This window comes from Callionymus lyra, chromosome 19 (assembly GCF_982586985.1).
Source record: "Callionymus lyra chromosome 19, fCalLyr1.hap1.1, whole genome shotgun sequence".
In the NCBI taxonomy this organism is placed as follows: Eukaryota; Metazoa; Chordata; class Actinopteri; order Syngnathiformes; family Callionymidae; genus Callionymus; species Callionymus lyra.
In genome coordinates this window covers 18,870,835-18,886,028 of record NC_141836.1, presented here as the reverse complement: position 1 = coordinate 18,886,028, position 15,194 = coordinate 18,870,835, and the positions used below count along the sequence as shown (strand labels likewise).

Genomic DNA, 15,194 nt, shown 5'->3' with positions numbered 1-15,194 from the left:
GATGAAACTGTTCAATCATGTAGTTCAGTCGTGACATTCCAACCCTGGGGTTCTTCCATAGAACGGGTGATCTAGGAGTTTACGGCACAAACCAACATGCTATTCTGGATGTTCTAAGTCATAAAAACTGAGTTAGACCAAAGAAATTTGAGCTAAAGCTGCATAAGTAGTGATGATGGTAACCATAAAATACTTGTACATTTAAAGAAGACTACAGGATTAAATTATTCAACTGATTATGTATATTTAAAAAAAAACAAAAAAACAATTTGCAAAACAATATTGATTTGTGAATGATGAGCTTGAGAATGTTTTTGAAGTACTGTTATGCTCTGACCATGAACAAGGATGTTGTAGTGGCATCTCACGTGAAGGAAACTTGAATGTTACCCCCACCCCCTCCAAATACTCCCCCCCCCCCCCGACTCCCCTTAACAAAATGTCACCATTTGAGTGTCTGGATCACGTTCGAAAAACCCACATGTCTTAAGGCCGGATGTGACCCCGTCTGGAGAATGGAACCGCTTCAGACCAAATTCAGCTGTCTCTCCAAATTTGATGTGATGCAAATGTCCGACCAGCAAACATTTGTGGAGTTACTCTTCAAAAAGGTTGACACTCGCACAGTAAACTGTACTAGCATGTTCTCCACTGCGTTTCCATTAACGCTACAGAGGGCAGGGAGGGGGTGGGGTGGGCGGGCTGTTATGGGAGGGTGGGTGGTTGGCGGGTGTATACATGTTAATACAGTAAGCGGGACATAAACTGAGGTTGATGATTTTTACATCTGGCATTCCTTTGCAGAGGTGATATTCTGTATCTGTACAGTTTAACTGAGGTGGTTCTTTTTTGCCCACTCATCAATAAAGACTCTACTTTTGATGCATTTCAAGTACCGGATGGTAATGTGGCTTCAATCAAGAGAGAACATAATGCATTTTTTCCTTTATTTGTCTTCACATCATATCAAAAAAATGGAGCTGTCAGTTCGAATTGTACGCTTGACTGGATAAACTGAAACAAAATCTTTCCTCTTCGCTGAGCACTGACCAACAACAAGAAGCGTCTCAAAGGGAAAATCCAGTGTTTTCTCAGTGAAGTCAACTTGAATACATTTGTTCGAATGTAATGAAGGTGTAATAGTATATTACAAGGTCAATGATGGACAATGTCATGTGACTAAGAATCCCTGTAAATGATGAATTGACAAAAAAACATTATATACAGTACAGTACATACAGTGCATTAATAGTGACTAGGTTATTAATAATAGCCAGATTAGAATGATATGATATTATAAAATATTAAGATTGTAGAAATACATAAGAAATATAATTTATTGCAGGCTTGTTTGTGCTATATGTGAGCATGTTCAAAAGGTTGTTAAGTTAATATCTTTACTCTCTACATCAGATATTTTAGGATGAATTCAAGACTACCGACTGCTACCTGTCACTCCTGAGCATCAAAACCTCTCTATAGATTCTAAATCAAACTAATGTTACTCTGATTATGATACAAACGCTCCTGCATTTGATTGCATTTGCATTCACATTGTCCCGATATTTTGTCTTGACGGAGAAAAATCAACGTGCCGTTTTACAAGATAATGAAATGGGGGTGAACATTTGTTTACGTTGGGTTTAACTTTGGTGTTTCGGCCTAAATATTTGTTACACAAAGAAGAATACAGCAGAACATTTGTGCCTCCATTTCTCAATCACACCTGTCTAGTCGTTCAGGTGACCTAAATAGGGCGTAAATCGAGGCGTTCACTGACCACCGTAGTCTAGTACAAATCAATAACAGCTGTGAAAAAAACACAACACAATGTTTTTGACTATACTATTGATTAAATTAGTTCTAAATAAACGTATATTTGATATATTTAGTGATGAATAATTCACTTATGTAATACATCTTGTGATTAAGGCATGGCACAGTTAATGATTTACGTTTTTCAAATCAGAGTACTCATTGCATCCACCTTCCACCACTTATTCAAAGTCGCAGAGGCAGCAGCCAGAGCAAAGAGGCCAAGAAATTCCTCTCATCAATTCTACTGGGAGAATACCGAGGCTTGGCAAGTTAAAACTTCACAAATCATCTTCGAATTTCTAGGTGTCCAATTGATCAAAATGAATTTCATTCATCTTTTTGTATCTCTTTAGATTCTGAATCAAACTAATGTTACTCTTACACACCACATCAAGTGTTACAACAACAACGGTCGTGATCTGAAATGAATTACATGGTGGAAACTTTCTATTGAAGCCGTTCGATTGAAACTCAGCCACAATCACTTTCATATTTACTGGGTAAACAATTCGGAAATTGCCTTCATTCATGTGGAGCACTTTCTTTTAAGAGCATTTAACAGGTTGCATGAGAGCGTCTCTCCGCAAGTAATGCTGAGGATTCATCAGGGATTATTTTTAGTCTTCTACCCACTTCCCACCACAACAAAGGCCGTCTTACTCATTTGTGAGAACTGGTCGTCGTCCATCGCAGGCGCAGAATATGCTGAATTGTGCAGGGGCGTTGTTATGTTGGAAAATTGTTCCACTTCTAACTCGAAAGCGTTTTTGTCGTCTACTCGTATCAACATATTTTCAGGGCTGTTTGTAAATAGACATCCTATAAAATGCCGCAGCAAAATGTCCTCCAACAATTGTCTTGTGAGGCTCACTGCTACAGGGAACGATGATGTCACCTCTGAACTACGGATTGAGTCCGACTAGAACCAATCCAGTGACTCTATGACAATGAGTTGTTTACTTGCTAGCTTAACTAGTGAATAACAGAACTAGCTGCAGTCAATCTGAGGTGAAATTGAGCATAAAATCTGAATGTGCGTCTACGACCAGTTTCGTAGAAGTGACAAAAACGTTATGTTATTCTGTTAGATTCATCAGAAAATCATCAAAATACTACAGAAGCCAAAATAACAGGGCATTTTTAAAAAGACGCCTTAAACACCTTTAGCAGTGATTTTTTGAGGAATAGCCAAACTCCTCACATAATTTGAAGCTGCTCGCCTAAGGAAAACTATTTCAGCATCCATTATAAAAATATTTGAATCATCACCTCGACTTCAGGGGCCTTGGTGAGGAACGGAAGAGAAACCTTCTGGCCTAATAGATGAAAAAAACAACAACCATGAGATCCTTCCTGCTCCTGAGAAAAAACACTTCCTAATGCTTAGGCCTTGCAAGCCAAGAAAACTACTTTGGCGTCTCTGGGGGAAATGTTGTGGTTCTGCTCGCACCAGATATTTTCTCCATCGCGTCTTTGGCCTGACCATAACTTTACAACAGCTCTGGTTAAAGGGGTCTTCCATTAAAATGTTCGGATTTTTTATAAATTGAACAAAACAAAAGCAGAATCTCAATACTATTAACAATAGACAAACACCTTTCTCAAGGGACATAGCCCTCCTGATTATTGCAAGAGTTCGACCTCTATTAGCATCATCGGTATGTGTCTGTTTGTACAAAAATGTATTTTAATTTAAATATTTAGATTACAAAATACATTTTACAGTTTGTTGTTCTGTCAACCCTCTTCAAGTATTTATTATATGGTAGGTATGAATAGAAAATAGAATGAAAAACACAGTGAATATGGTTACTTTTATCTAGGCTGCTTCTTTTTTGTGTGTTCTATTTGGTTTGTATATATAGTTTTTCTATGCTATGTACAAACCAGGTGGGGCGTGATTACGTCATAATGGGCTGCACTCTCCATACTGTGTGGATCGGCGTCGGGAATTTACTCATTGAAAGCAAATGTCACTGCCATCCATCATCTTAGTCTCTAACAACAGCAGGACCGTGGCCACAAGAGCGCTTGAAAACACCATTAATCATTATTAATGTGATTAACATTAGTGATGGACAAACAGGTAGGAATGCAGTCATTTAAGTAGAACAAGCTAAAGACGTCATTATAGTGCTGTTGTCTCTTACAAGCAGTTTGAGTGTTTGATGTAGAGACTATAGACTGTTTCACTGTGTGACTAGTTTCATCTGAAATGAGGAAGGTTTTTGTGGTTTCAAAACTCACTTGTATGGCTGTCCTACATTGCCGAGCACACGCCAAGGTCCAGGAAGAACAAGCCAAAAGGCTCAACTGACAATTGACTAAAGTAAATAAACTTTAATGCAAATATAGTGGCAAAAAGTTTTTTAATCTCTCAATAATCACTAATTTGTTCGATTACCAGTCATGAAACTTAAGGTATTGCGGTAACCAAGGGTGTTGAACTCAATCTCAGAGGGGTCCAAAATATTTAGTAGTCCAAGGCACAGGCCAAAACCAAATGTATCTTCTCATAACAGGAAGTATGAGTCTGAACTTGAGATGTTATCTTCAAAATTTCAATTCAAAATATTATGCGTTTCCCTACTTTAACATAAGTTTCACTATTATTGTTGATGTTAACCTCCGTCACTGATCTTATCTTTCTGAAAGACAATTTTTAAGTCACCATATCAACATGAACAATATCATCTTCTTCCATATTGAGCCAACCATCTGGTCAGCCACATAAAATGACCCTGGATCAAAGGTCTGACATGTAGTCTTTACTATTCTTTAAGATCATTCATTTTCCACTGCCGTTTGCCAGCACAAGGGGGGGGGGCAGATGCTGATGGCCACAGGGCCCACAGAAACCAGAATTAATGCACACTCACACCTGCTTAAGAATTTCAACCCTTTCTTGATGGAGTTCGACCCCCAGGCCTTTAAGGGGCACCATTGATCAGGCCAAAAAGTAGTTAAGGCAGGTAAGCACAAACAAAAAAAAACGGCAGCTGTTTTGGTTGCAGTTCAGTTTTCTGCCAGACTGCTATTGACCCCTCCCCTTTAACCCACCTGCCCCTTCTCCATTAATCATTAATGGATTTCTTCAGAGGCAAACAAGAAACAGCAAGAGTCGATTACAGTCATTTATACTTCATGTGCATGAAATAAATATGTGGCTCCGCAAGCTGAGCTAAAGACATAAAGAAACATTGTGATTGTTTCTCTTCAGCGAGGACTTTATTACTCTTACTGACATCATGCACACGAACTGCAATGAAAAGAAATGAGGCCATTTCAGAAGACGTGATGACTCAGCTTTAAGAACTGTTACAATAACAGTCAACTAGATCTGACCTGTTTTGCAGCCCATTTAAATAAATGATGTAAAAGACAAATAACAAGTATATTTCTCACACAAATCATTCAGAAGTCCTTTTTCAGTTTTAAACACACATTAACGCACAGAATAAAACTTAAAAACCCAATCGCTCGACAGAGCAGCGGGTCTTTCATTGCACTTCGATCTGCCGACATTAGAAGTTAAGAGCAGGGAAACATCTATAGACATGTAATGTGGAGCGTTGAGTGTGAACGCAGCCGAGGGAGCCTGGTGTTTGGCTGTTACTTCTGCTCCCGCCTCCAGATGATCACCATGCCTGTGGAGTCCGCTGAGGCCAGCATGCTCTCGTCGCAGTTGAAGCTGACGTCGAGAACGGGACCCCCGTGACCCTGGAGCTTGTTCACGATGGCCTTGGTGTTGCGCTCGACGTCGAAGAAGTACACACAACCATCCTCGCTGCCCGTCACTGTAGAAGAGGAGCCAGAAGAATAAACAGTGGGTGACATCCTGCAACAGTTTGGTGCTATATACTAGAAAATGTGAAAAAGTTCTTAAATATATAAACATGGTCTTTTAGCTCACTGCACAAATATTAAATTGTTAATGTAAAGTCTCATTTATTTTTTTATTTTGGATAAAAGTCTACGACATGTGATAATTTCTGGAAATGAGTGAACTCATCTCCTTCCTTCTCGGGGCTTATCTGCTTTATTTTCACATTTAGTGTTCAGGGAAAGAGAGTTTAAACAAGAAAATTTAAAAGGAACTAGACTGGACTACATGATCAGACTGGACTAGCCTTTTTAAAAACTGAATTTAGATGGGAAACATTAAGATTAATAAAGAAGAGAGCTCAGATTGGCTGCTCTGCATGTCAATCAAATGGTTGTTGCATTGGTTGAAGGAATTATACGTTTATTTTTTGTAATATAACGAACAGAATTATACGCATTTGATCCCTTCTAATCTTGGCTACGAGAGTCATAGAAACTTCATCAATTTATCAAACTGAAGCTGCAGGTTAAAATAAAAGCAGCCAAAGTCGGTTTCCCTCATATAATGACGTGATCGAAGATACATCCTTAAAAACACACTTATATTAATACACCATCACATAATAACTACTTGTAAAACCACTCTTATTCTATAAATATATAATAATACGCGCACGCAGGAGAGCCACAAATTCTACTGACGCTCAGTAGTTTTGATTAACAGTTTTATTCTGGTTAAACTTTATGTGAAGACGTTTTAAATAAGCCTCTGTAAATAAAGTATTCTTGTTAATTGTCATGTATGTACAATTTACACTGAGGCTCGTCTGAACTCATTTACAACAGTGTACCAATGTCAGAAATGTTTAAAACTAACAAATATAAACTGTAAATCCAGTTTCATGTTTTAATATGTTTTATGATCACAGAGAGAGGAATCTCAGGTCTCGTGGTTCATTTAAATAAGATCGACATATTTAAATGATGGCGTGGAAAGGGATGAACCCGTCTGAATTCCATGTTGATTTGGATGAACAAAGGAAAAGTTCTTGGAAATTGTGTCACGCACAGACTCATGCATCTGAATAATTTTAGTGCATCATCTTCTGGGTTTGAGTGTTTTTAGTAGGAAATCAATGCAGTTCTTAGTACATGAGCCCCCTGAACTTGTCTGCAGCGAAGGACAAGATTTTAACAATACAGGCTGACACTGAGCTTAAGGCCAGGTCTCATGGACATTTCTGGAAGTTTCTCACAGGAATAGTATGAATATATGAGTAAACATGCAACTTTCTTGACTGCACTATCCGACTATACTTATTTATTAATCCACACATGCTTCCATCTTGACTGATTGTCAGTATCAGTGCAAGTAATCTGAGGTAAATATGTACAGATCTTTTGGACTTGATAATTTTAAAAGTAGCTTGCGAACCGAGTGTGTTCACCCCTAATATAGATGGGTTTGATGGTTTAAAACAGTAAAAAAACAAAAACAAAAAAAAACTACACATTAGCATTAAACATGAGCAAAGAAATCTCGCTCTGTGTTAATATAAATAATAATAATGAAAAGTCGAAGGGAAATGACAGGGCCTGGGTAGTTATACTCAAAGCAGTCGAGAATCGAACATAGGTCGACAACAATCTTGTTTTACTGTTCTACAAAATAAGACCCGACACTGCTCGCAATGACATAAACATGCTTCCTTCGAGCAGGACTCTCAGGGGTATGCTTAACGGGGAGAGCTTGTAATTGGGTACAGAGACCCGCTGATGACAAACACTGATGAGTCTCGATACAATTAACTGTCTATTTCACACTGTGGAGCACTGATCACAGGAATAATCGGGCGGAGGAGGTCAAAGCAGGTGAAGTTTGGCTTCAACAAAGCAACACACAACTTTTTACATGATAAACTACAATGCCACAGCTCGCATGTAATGTGTCTTAGACCAGAATAGATTGAGGTGGATGAAAAAGTTTTCATTGAGCATTACTAAAGGTAAAATTGAATCTATATCTGATTAAATTTTGAGTATAAAGACACATTTAAAGCAGAGGTTTGTCATTGACAGAGGGAGCTGGCAGTTGGCAACAGCCAGGAAATTAAACGGATTCGTCACATGGCTCTTATACTCATTTGTGTTGAAATACACAACTGTAAGCTGAGAACGTGAATTAAGTGTGCAGGAGGCGCTCTGATTTAATGAATGAATTATATAGTTTTAGTGTCAACAGAGTGTGAACAAGGTTATGAAGTACAAGGCATGTTTTTTTCCAAGTGAATAACAATAATAATGTGCTTCTTTTCATGCATCCCCCAAATTGTGTTACTACACAACACTATATCATGCAGAATAAACAGAAGGTAATTTTTCTTTGCCTGCTACTATACCAATTAGTCAGTGTGTTGTAAAGTGTTTAAACACTTCTGAGATACTTGCTACCTTTAAGTGACATAATTAATGGTGTGCTGCTACAACAACTACTTTATAGGCAGGAGATATGATTATTAACACCTAGTAAACAGCGTTCCATAGTTTCTATAGCACATCTATTTCACCTAATACCCTGACAACACTGTCATTTGTAAGAGCATTTGATGGATTTTACGATATAAAAATATGCAACTTAAATTATTTAATAAATTCACCTATACAGTACAAGACTCAACTCTGCACCAAACTATATTCATAAGGGCATCTATAATGCCTTGTGTGCATGAAAATGGTAATACGATGTGAGAAACATTCTTTGCATTATTAAACTAGTTTCTTCTTTAATGTAGTTATAATTACTTTAGTCAATTTTCTAAAACTGGTTCCACAGACCACGTTGATCAAAAAAAACAAACACTTAATGATGAAGAACTAAACACAATCAAATGAATCAGATGATAAATCAGGATTTCTAGTTTGAAAAATGACAAAACATAGTATTTAAAACATTTAAATAGTGCTTATAATGTTATGACCGGAATGTTCAGAAATAGTCTTTTTAGTTTTAGTTTTAACATGTTTTCCAATCTATTTTTTTTTTATATTGTTTAGCATTAATAGATTAATAGAATAGTTTGTACTCAGACACACTGCAGCAGCATTTCTTACCGACACAGGCCCCCTGTCGGAATGACATGAGAGGACAGAAGATGCTGTGAACATGCTGGGAGCCATGTTGAATTGGGAAGCTTCTCTTCAGTTGTAGCGTTCCTTCATTGTCCACCACCCTAAAATAAAAGAATATATTTCTCATGAAATGCTTGATTTTTATTTGATGAAGTCTAGGGTTCCATATACATGGTCAAATTAATGATGGCTCTTGATCATGAGAGCAACTATAAATAAACTGTGATTCCTACTGCACAGACCTGTACAGCAGCAGCTTATTGACACAGGCGTTGACCAGCAGGGAGGGATCTCTGGCCTCTCTGCTAATCCAGGATCGAGCAGATATGCTGCAGATGGAGCTGCCTTCACTCACCACCAGACGCTTGGCTTTGGTCAACTTCCCTGTGGGTGGGGGAATGGAAGAAAAAAAAAGAGAAAAAGACATCAACATGAAACCATTTCATCTCACTGATAGAGAAATGTTAAAAAAAAGAGGTAATAATCAATGACTTTAATATGAAGTAGTGTACCTGTAGCCATGTCAAAGAGGAAAGAGAAGATGCTTCCTCTGTCGTCACCGGCCCATAGGATCCTTCCCGGTGCATCAAATGACATAGAGAGCACTCGCCCCGTCAGCTTACTAGAGCCCCCCTTCACCTTTTTCCCAGTGGAGATGTTCACCACCTGCAGGTGGTGCTTACTGTTCCCCACCTGAAACAAGAGAACAAGAGATACAACACTTACAACCTTTTCTCTTCATGCAAGGCACAAGTCTCTCCACCTTCATCAACCATTGCACGTGATTCAATTGGCACATGTTTCACAGCAGATGCTCTTCCTGGTGACACACCACCACAATATCAACTTGGCCGGAATCCGGATGAGGGGTGATGTCACCCACCAGGAGCACCCCTGAGGGTTTGACCCAACTACTTGTAACAAGGTCTGTTTGTAACACACCAGTCTGTGGTGGCCAGTGTCCTGTTCTGTGTTGTGTTGTGTTGGGGTGGGAATGTGTCCAAGAGGAGTGTCAACAGGTTGGACAGGTTGATCAGAAGGGCTGGCTCTGTGGTTGGCATGAAGTTGGACTCACTGGTGACAGTTGCAGAGAAGAGATCACTCGACAAACTACTGTCCATCTCTCAGCACTGTCATCAGTGAGCAGAGAAGCAGATGGAGAGCACGAATGCTTCTTTCCAGATGCAACACTAATGGACCCAGGGACTCATTCATTCCTCAGGCTATTAGGCTGTTTAATTCTGAGTTTGGGGGTAAAAAGATGATGATATTCTATGGTAATCTTTGTATCCTTTGTCTTTGTTATTTTTATTTGATCTATGTTCTTTATCTTTAGACTTAGATTTTGTCATCTTGCTCATTCTTTTTATTTAAATTTGTTCTTGTTTTTTTTAATCTATTTTACGTGTTGCTGTGTGCTGGCTGGAAAAACAATTTCCCAAAGGAGACCTCTAGAGGGATCAATTAAGTTTATCAATCCAACTATTTATCCATGTCAGAGCGATATACATATATCAATGGCAACAATGAGCATGTGGGTTTTATTTTTTATGCTCTTAAAATTATGTCCGTGTATATTCTGTTTTTGCATGTTTGTTTTAAAAGGCTGGAAAATCGGCGGGAAGTTTATAAATATGTTGACGGGAGGGGAAACAGTTTTTATACGTCAAGTTTGAGAAACATAAATTGCAATCAAAGGAACTTACAACTGTCAGGTTGTTGTTCATAGGCTGGAAGGTGCAGCAGAGCAACTCGCTGGACTCAGGATCTCTGACCTCTCGGATGCAGCGTCCGTCCCCTGTGTTCCAGATACGCAGAGTCCCGTCTAACGAAGTCGACACGATGATGTCATTGCTCAAGGACCAGGCAAAGTCTGTGACTGGACCTCCGTGGCCTTTCAGAGTCACTTTCACGCTGGCGGGGGGTGGAGACAGCGTCATAATGGACAGGGTGCCATCAAGTGAGCAGCAAGCGAGAAGATGCTTGTCGTCATTGGCGAACTGTAATCTTGGGACTTGAAAACAAACGGGAAGCGTTAAAACATTTCCTACAATAAAAAAATTGGTGTATATAATATTTTTTTATTTACCGGCAGAGTCGACATGTTGGTCAAAGATGTGATGCATTCCCGCAAAAGCATAATTTTCACTCAGCGTAGTGTCCCCTGCCATCGCACGACTTGCCTCTGCCACTGATGTGGGCACCAGGCTGCCCGGAGGCCTGACACAAACAAATCCAAAGTTACAAACCACAGCAGATGAATAGATAAAATATATTTAATATTACTATATTTTTTTATTTACTTAAGATAAATAAAAGATATTTAAGGGTTTAAATGGCATTAGAATTGAACAGACATCTGGGTCAACCCCTAACAAACCACCAGCTTGGTACCTTTCATCATAAACGGCTCTGTTCATCTGGGCCTGGAGCTGGTAGGAGCCTCTACTGACAGAACGGCGGTGACCACGAGCCCCCTGAGAACGGGGGTCTTCCTCGAAGTCCTGCACAAGTGGAGACGATATCAAAGAGGCGGAGGACACAAAATCTTGTAGGAGTGAGAACGTGCTTCAAGATGATTAAAACAATAGTAAATTTATGATTCTTATACATTATCAAAATTAATCTCCCAGCAATGGTTAGTTATTGATGTACACAGGTAATGAGAGCCATTTCAACCAAGCTGCTCAGATAAATGTGCATGGATGACCAAAGTGCTCTTTGGCAGTTGTGCTGGTTGTCCAGAATTTTATTTTAATTTGAATACGAACATCCCCTCATACTCTGCCTAGGCTGTTTCTTTGGCTCTGACCTCCATGCGGTCCAGTGTGGTACGAGAGCTGCGCACACTGCTGGCCCTGAAGCTGCTCTGCTCAGACAGGGGCCCATAGCGCAAGGCCAGCAACTGACTGCGCAGCCTCAGGTAGTGCCTGCGCAGGCCCGGTTCATAGCCACACTTGGCGTTCTCTCTGAGCAGCTGGCTGCGTCGGCGGATGTACTGAGTGCGGAACTGAGGGAAGGTAGGCGTGCGGTAAGCATTGTACCTGGGGAGAAAAGGAAGTGACACAGCCAAAACAACAATTCATTAGTCATCCACAAGGAAACCGTTTCAGAGAATAAATGATTTACATTGGCATGAAACGTATATGAAATAATGAATACATTATTTGCAACAATTATTAACCAGTACAAACCACGTATGGAAATAGGACCTCATTCTTAAAAGGCTTTCTTTGCTTTCACTGATGGCTAAAGTTAAATGTCCATTAAATATATGAAGCTCTGAATAATTTGTTTACAATAATCATGAAAGATTATTTTGATTTCAAAAATATTGAAACAAGATTAAAAAAACTATACTGCAGTAGATTACTAATAGTTATACTAATATTTTAATTGCCACTTGCACCAACCATCATATATCCATTTACAATACAAACGTGGAGCGCCCCCACATGGTCAGCACTGATATATATCGACTTAAATTATTATTTTACTAATACAAGGCTTTATGAATCTTTTCTTTGTACTAATTCATCATTATTTTGAAAAAGAAAAACCACGTAGCAATTCATGTCACATTTCCATATTTTAGAGTGTCACTATTTTTGAATAAATGAATAGGGTGGCTCATTGCTGCGCATATATATATATATATATATATATATATATATGAGATAATTATAACATTAATTATTGTTTGTTTTGAGGAATAACTAAATCTTGAAAAATAGGCTGGCTTGTTGTTTTTTTTTTGTCACCATACACGTAGGTATTATATGCGATTTCCTGGACAGCCGGGTAAGCCAACCGAGAGCACCTTCACTAGAAACCACAAACTGTTTTAGATTTGTTTTTTTTTAATTACTCAAATCCAAACATAATGTAATACGTCTCTTCTAGTCTAATACATCGTAGACATAGAGTTTTTTTTACTCTCTGCTGTCAATAATGTAAGAATACAAATGTCTAAACAAAAAGAAAAAAAACAAGAGATAAAATATTTTTCCAAGGTTTAGCTATTACCCAAATTGATGTCACAAGTATTTAAATTAGAACATCACAATAACATTTCAAAAACAAAGTCACAAATAATATGACAATTACCAGAACCTATACATTTTGGGTGAGGAGCCAAGAGCTATAGCCAAGGAGCTAGGAGCTACATATTTTTTTTTACTAAATATGAGTTTCATGAGTACATATCCTGAGATAAAAGTGTTTACTCCAGGTGAGAAAATGTGTTCTTACCTTGCGTCCACTGCCAACACCTGCTGCCAAACTGCTGCCATTAGACAAACAATTTCGGTGGAAAAGCAGTCACTGCACTTCCAGGAATCTATCACAAAACACAGAATATATCCATCAAACATGTATGAGTATATAGTGGCTACTGCTATATGTAAAGTATTGAATATCAGTGAATTTACCAAAACACCAAAAACATTACCATAGCTTGAATGGCTATTCAGGAAATATGTTTAGTTCGTATGGTGAACACTTATGTGGGGTATCAACATAATCGTTTTTTAGCTTGTATTTTTATACATCGTGATACGTCCCCTAGCTAACCAGGCTAATGCTACTAAGCTAACTACTAGCAGCGTAGCAAAAACATCATTTCTTGTCTACCCGTGCATTAACAAACCGCCTAGAAATTACTGCAGTGAACGACTACGTCTAAGTCAATAATATGTGCTAATGACAAAATGGCAAAAACCGAAATAAAGAATTATAAAACGCGTAAGTGACACACCTTCTTTAGCTGTTCCTCATCGCTGGCTGCTGGTGGGTCACATGACACCGCGTCAGCTGAAGCTGAATACAAACAATGATTGATTTTCTCTTTATTAAAAGAAATGAAACATGATGATTTTTTTACTTTTGTAATATAGTAAACACAGTTCACAGAAAATATGCTTAAATAAAAACAATTATTTCTGGGAAATATAAATAGTATGTTGATTTTTTTTTTAAACATGAAACTTATTTACAAATGATGAAACCAATATGCTCTTTGTTAGTGACAAAAGGTGAACAACACAATTCCGGTCGGTACACTCCAGAATTAAAAGGTCAGCTGCAGGTTTCGACTTGGTCAGCAAAGGCCTGCAGAGTAGTGGGACATTGTGCTAAGCTGACGGGGCTCTTTGCTTGTTCCTGGGGCTCTTTCTCGTGGGGGCCCCAACGACAGAACCATTCACAAGCACGGGCCATAAATGACCGAGTTGAAGGGCACGTTAAACACTGCATTCTGAACATAACAGCACAGGATCTGGAGCATAGCCAAAATGCCGGGCACCAAAGGTAAAAAAAAAAGATTTTAAATATATTTTGAAAATTTGTTTTCTAAAATTATTTTTTTTCCCACTATTCCCAGGAAACAAGTCAGACAAGAAGTCAACTACCAAGGTAGAAAAATGTCCATCATGCTGGTACACAATATTGTGAATTCTGTTGTGCGGATGTTGACCTTTTTGTGTAAATTTTCAATATCACTTACAGCAACCTCAGAGTCCTAAAGAGCAGCCGAAGAAAGTTGATCAGAAAGGAGATGATAACAAGAAGCAAGGAGGTAAGAATGTACGGATAGGATTTGGACGGTTTAAAGCGGCTCTTAGTAGTTAGTTGGTATTACGTGTAGAATTTAAATTGTAAAACATCTAGATCACTCCTTATTTAAACGCCAATATAAAGACGTATTTAATTCATAGATTCACATTTTAGAAAAGAAACGTGTCATTGCTATCATCTCAGTGGAACAATCTGTCCGTGGTTCATCCCCTCGCAGGACAGCCGAAGGGAGAGAAGCAATAACTTCCAGGCATTTGTGAAAATGGCTTTGGAAACACTGCTGGGGTCCTGCCGTCGTAAACCCGGGGGTCCTCGGGACAGACAGGGCTGAGCGAGCGTCCAGCGTCACATTCCTCCCGAGTGTGCACTTTCCTCCTGACTAGGCTTGGCCTCCCATTACAGCATCTGCTTACCTCTCACCGAGGGGGAAATGAAGCTGATCTTCATTCAACACCATCTGTTGTTCCACCTCTGCCCCCCTCCACATCTGCACTCCTCTCCTGTCCCCTTCTCTTCCAGCTTATTAGAAAAAAGCTGGAAACAGTAAAAACCCGGAACACTTGTTTTGAGCAGAAAATACAGTTTGTCAGCCCTTTTTCGCCATTCCACCCCCAAACTCACGCTGAGAAATGACTGTCTGACAGTCCATACATTGTTCTTGTAAATAATTATTCAAATAAACAAATATTTCTTACAGCAGCTTGCATTTCAAATGTTTTCTTTTTTGTTTGACATTTTTAAAACAATGGAGCACTTTTAGTGTAAAATCTTTATTTTAAAAATATCACAGAGTGATTGTTTCACATTCACAGGGAACATTTTCAAAACTCAAAAGGTCATATCAAATG

At 38.8% G+C, this 15,194-nt stretch overlaps 1 protein-coding gene and 1 long non-coding RNA gene across 2 annotated transcripts; one reads left to right on the top strand and one right to left on the bottom strand.

The window, feature by feature from the left end:
- Positions 1-4,938: 4,938 nt before the first annotated feature.
- Positions 4,939-13,569, bottom strand: wdr13 (WD repeat domain 13). The gene is made up of 10 exons (XM_087781866.1): positions 13,529-13,569; positions 13,024-13,111; positions 11,585-11,816; positions 11,167-11,276; positions 10,862-10,992; positions 10,479-10,786; positions 9,285-9,465; positions 9,015-9,156; positions 8,755-8,873; positions 4,939-5,615 (listed from the first exon to the last, which is right to left on the bottom strand). The coding sequence occupies exons 2-10, from the start codon at positions 13,062-13,064 to the stop codon at positions 5,431-5,433; spliced, it is 1,449 nt and encodes a 482-aa protein (XP_087637992.1). The 5' UTR covers positions 13,065-13,111; positions 13,529-13,569; the 3' UTR covers positions 4,939-5,430.
- A 386-nt stretch (positions 13,570-13,955) lies between these two features.
- Positions 13,956-14,862, top strand: LOC148059832 (uncharacterized). Its single transcript, XR_015709425.1, has 4 exons — positions 13,956-14,079; positions 14,153-14,184; positions 14,278-14,347; positions 14,564-14,862. It is a non-coding gene; the product is annotated as an uncharacterized LOC148059832 (long non-coding RNA).
- The last annotated feature ends 332 nt before the right edge of the window (positions 14,863-15,194 follow it).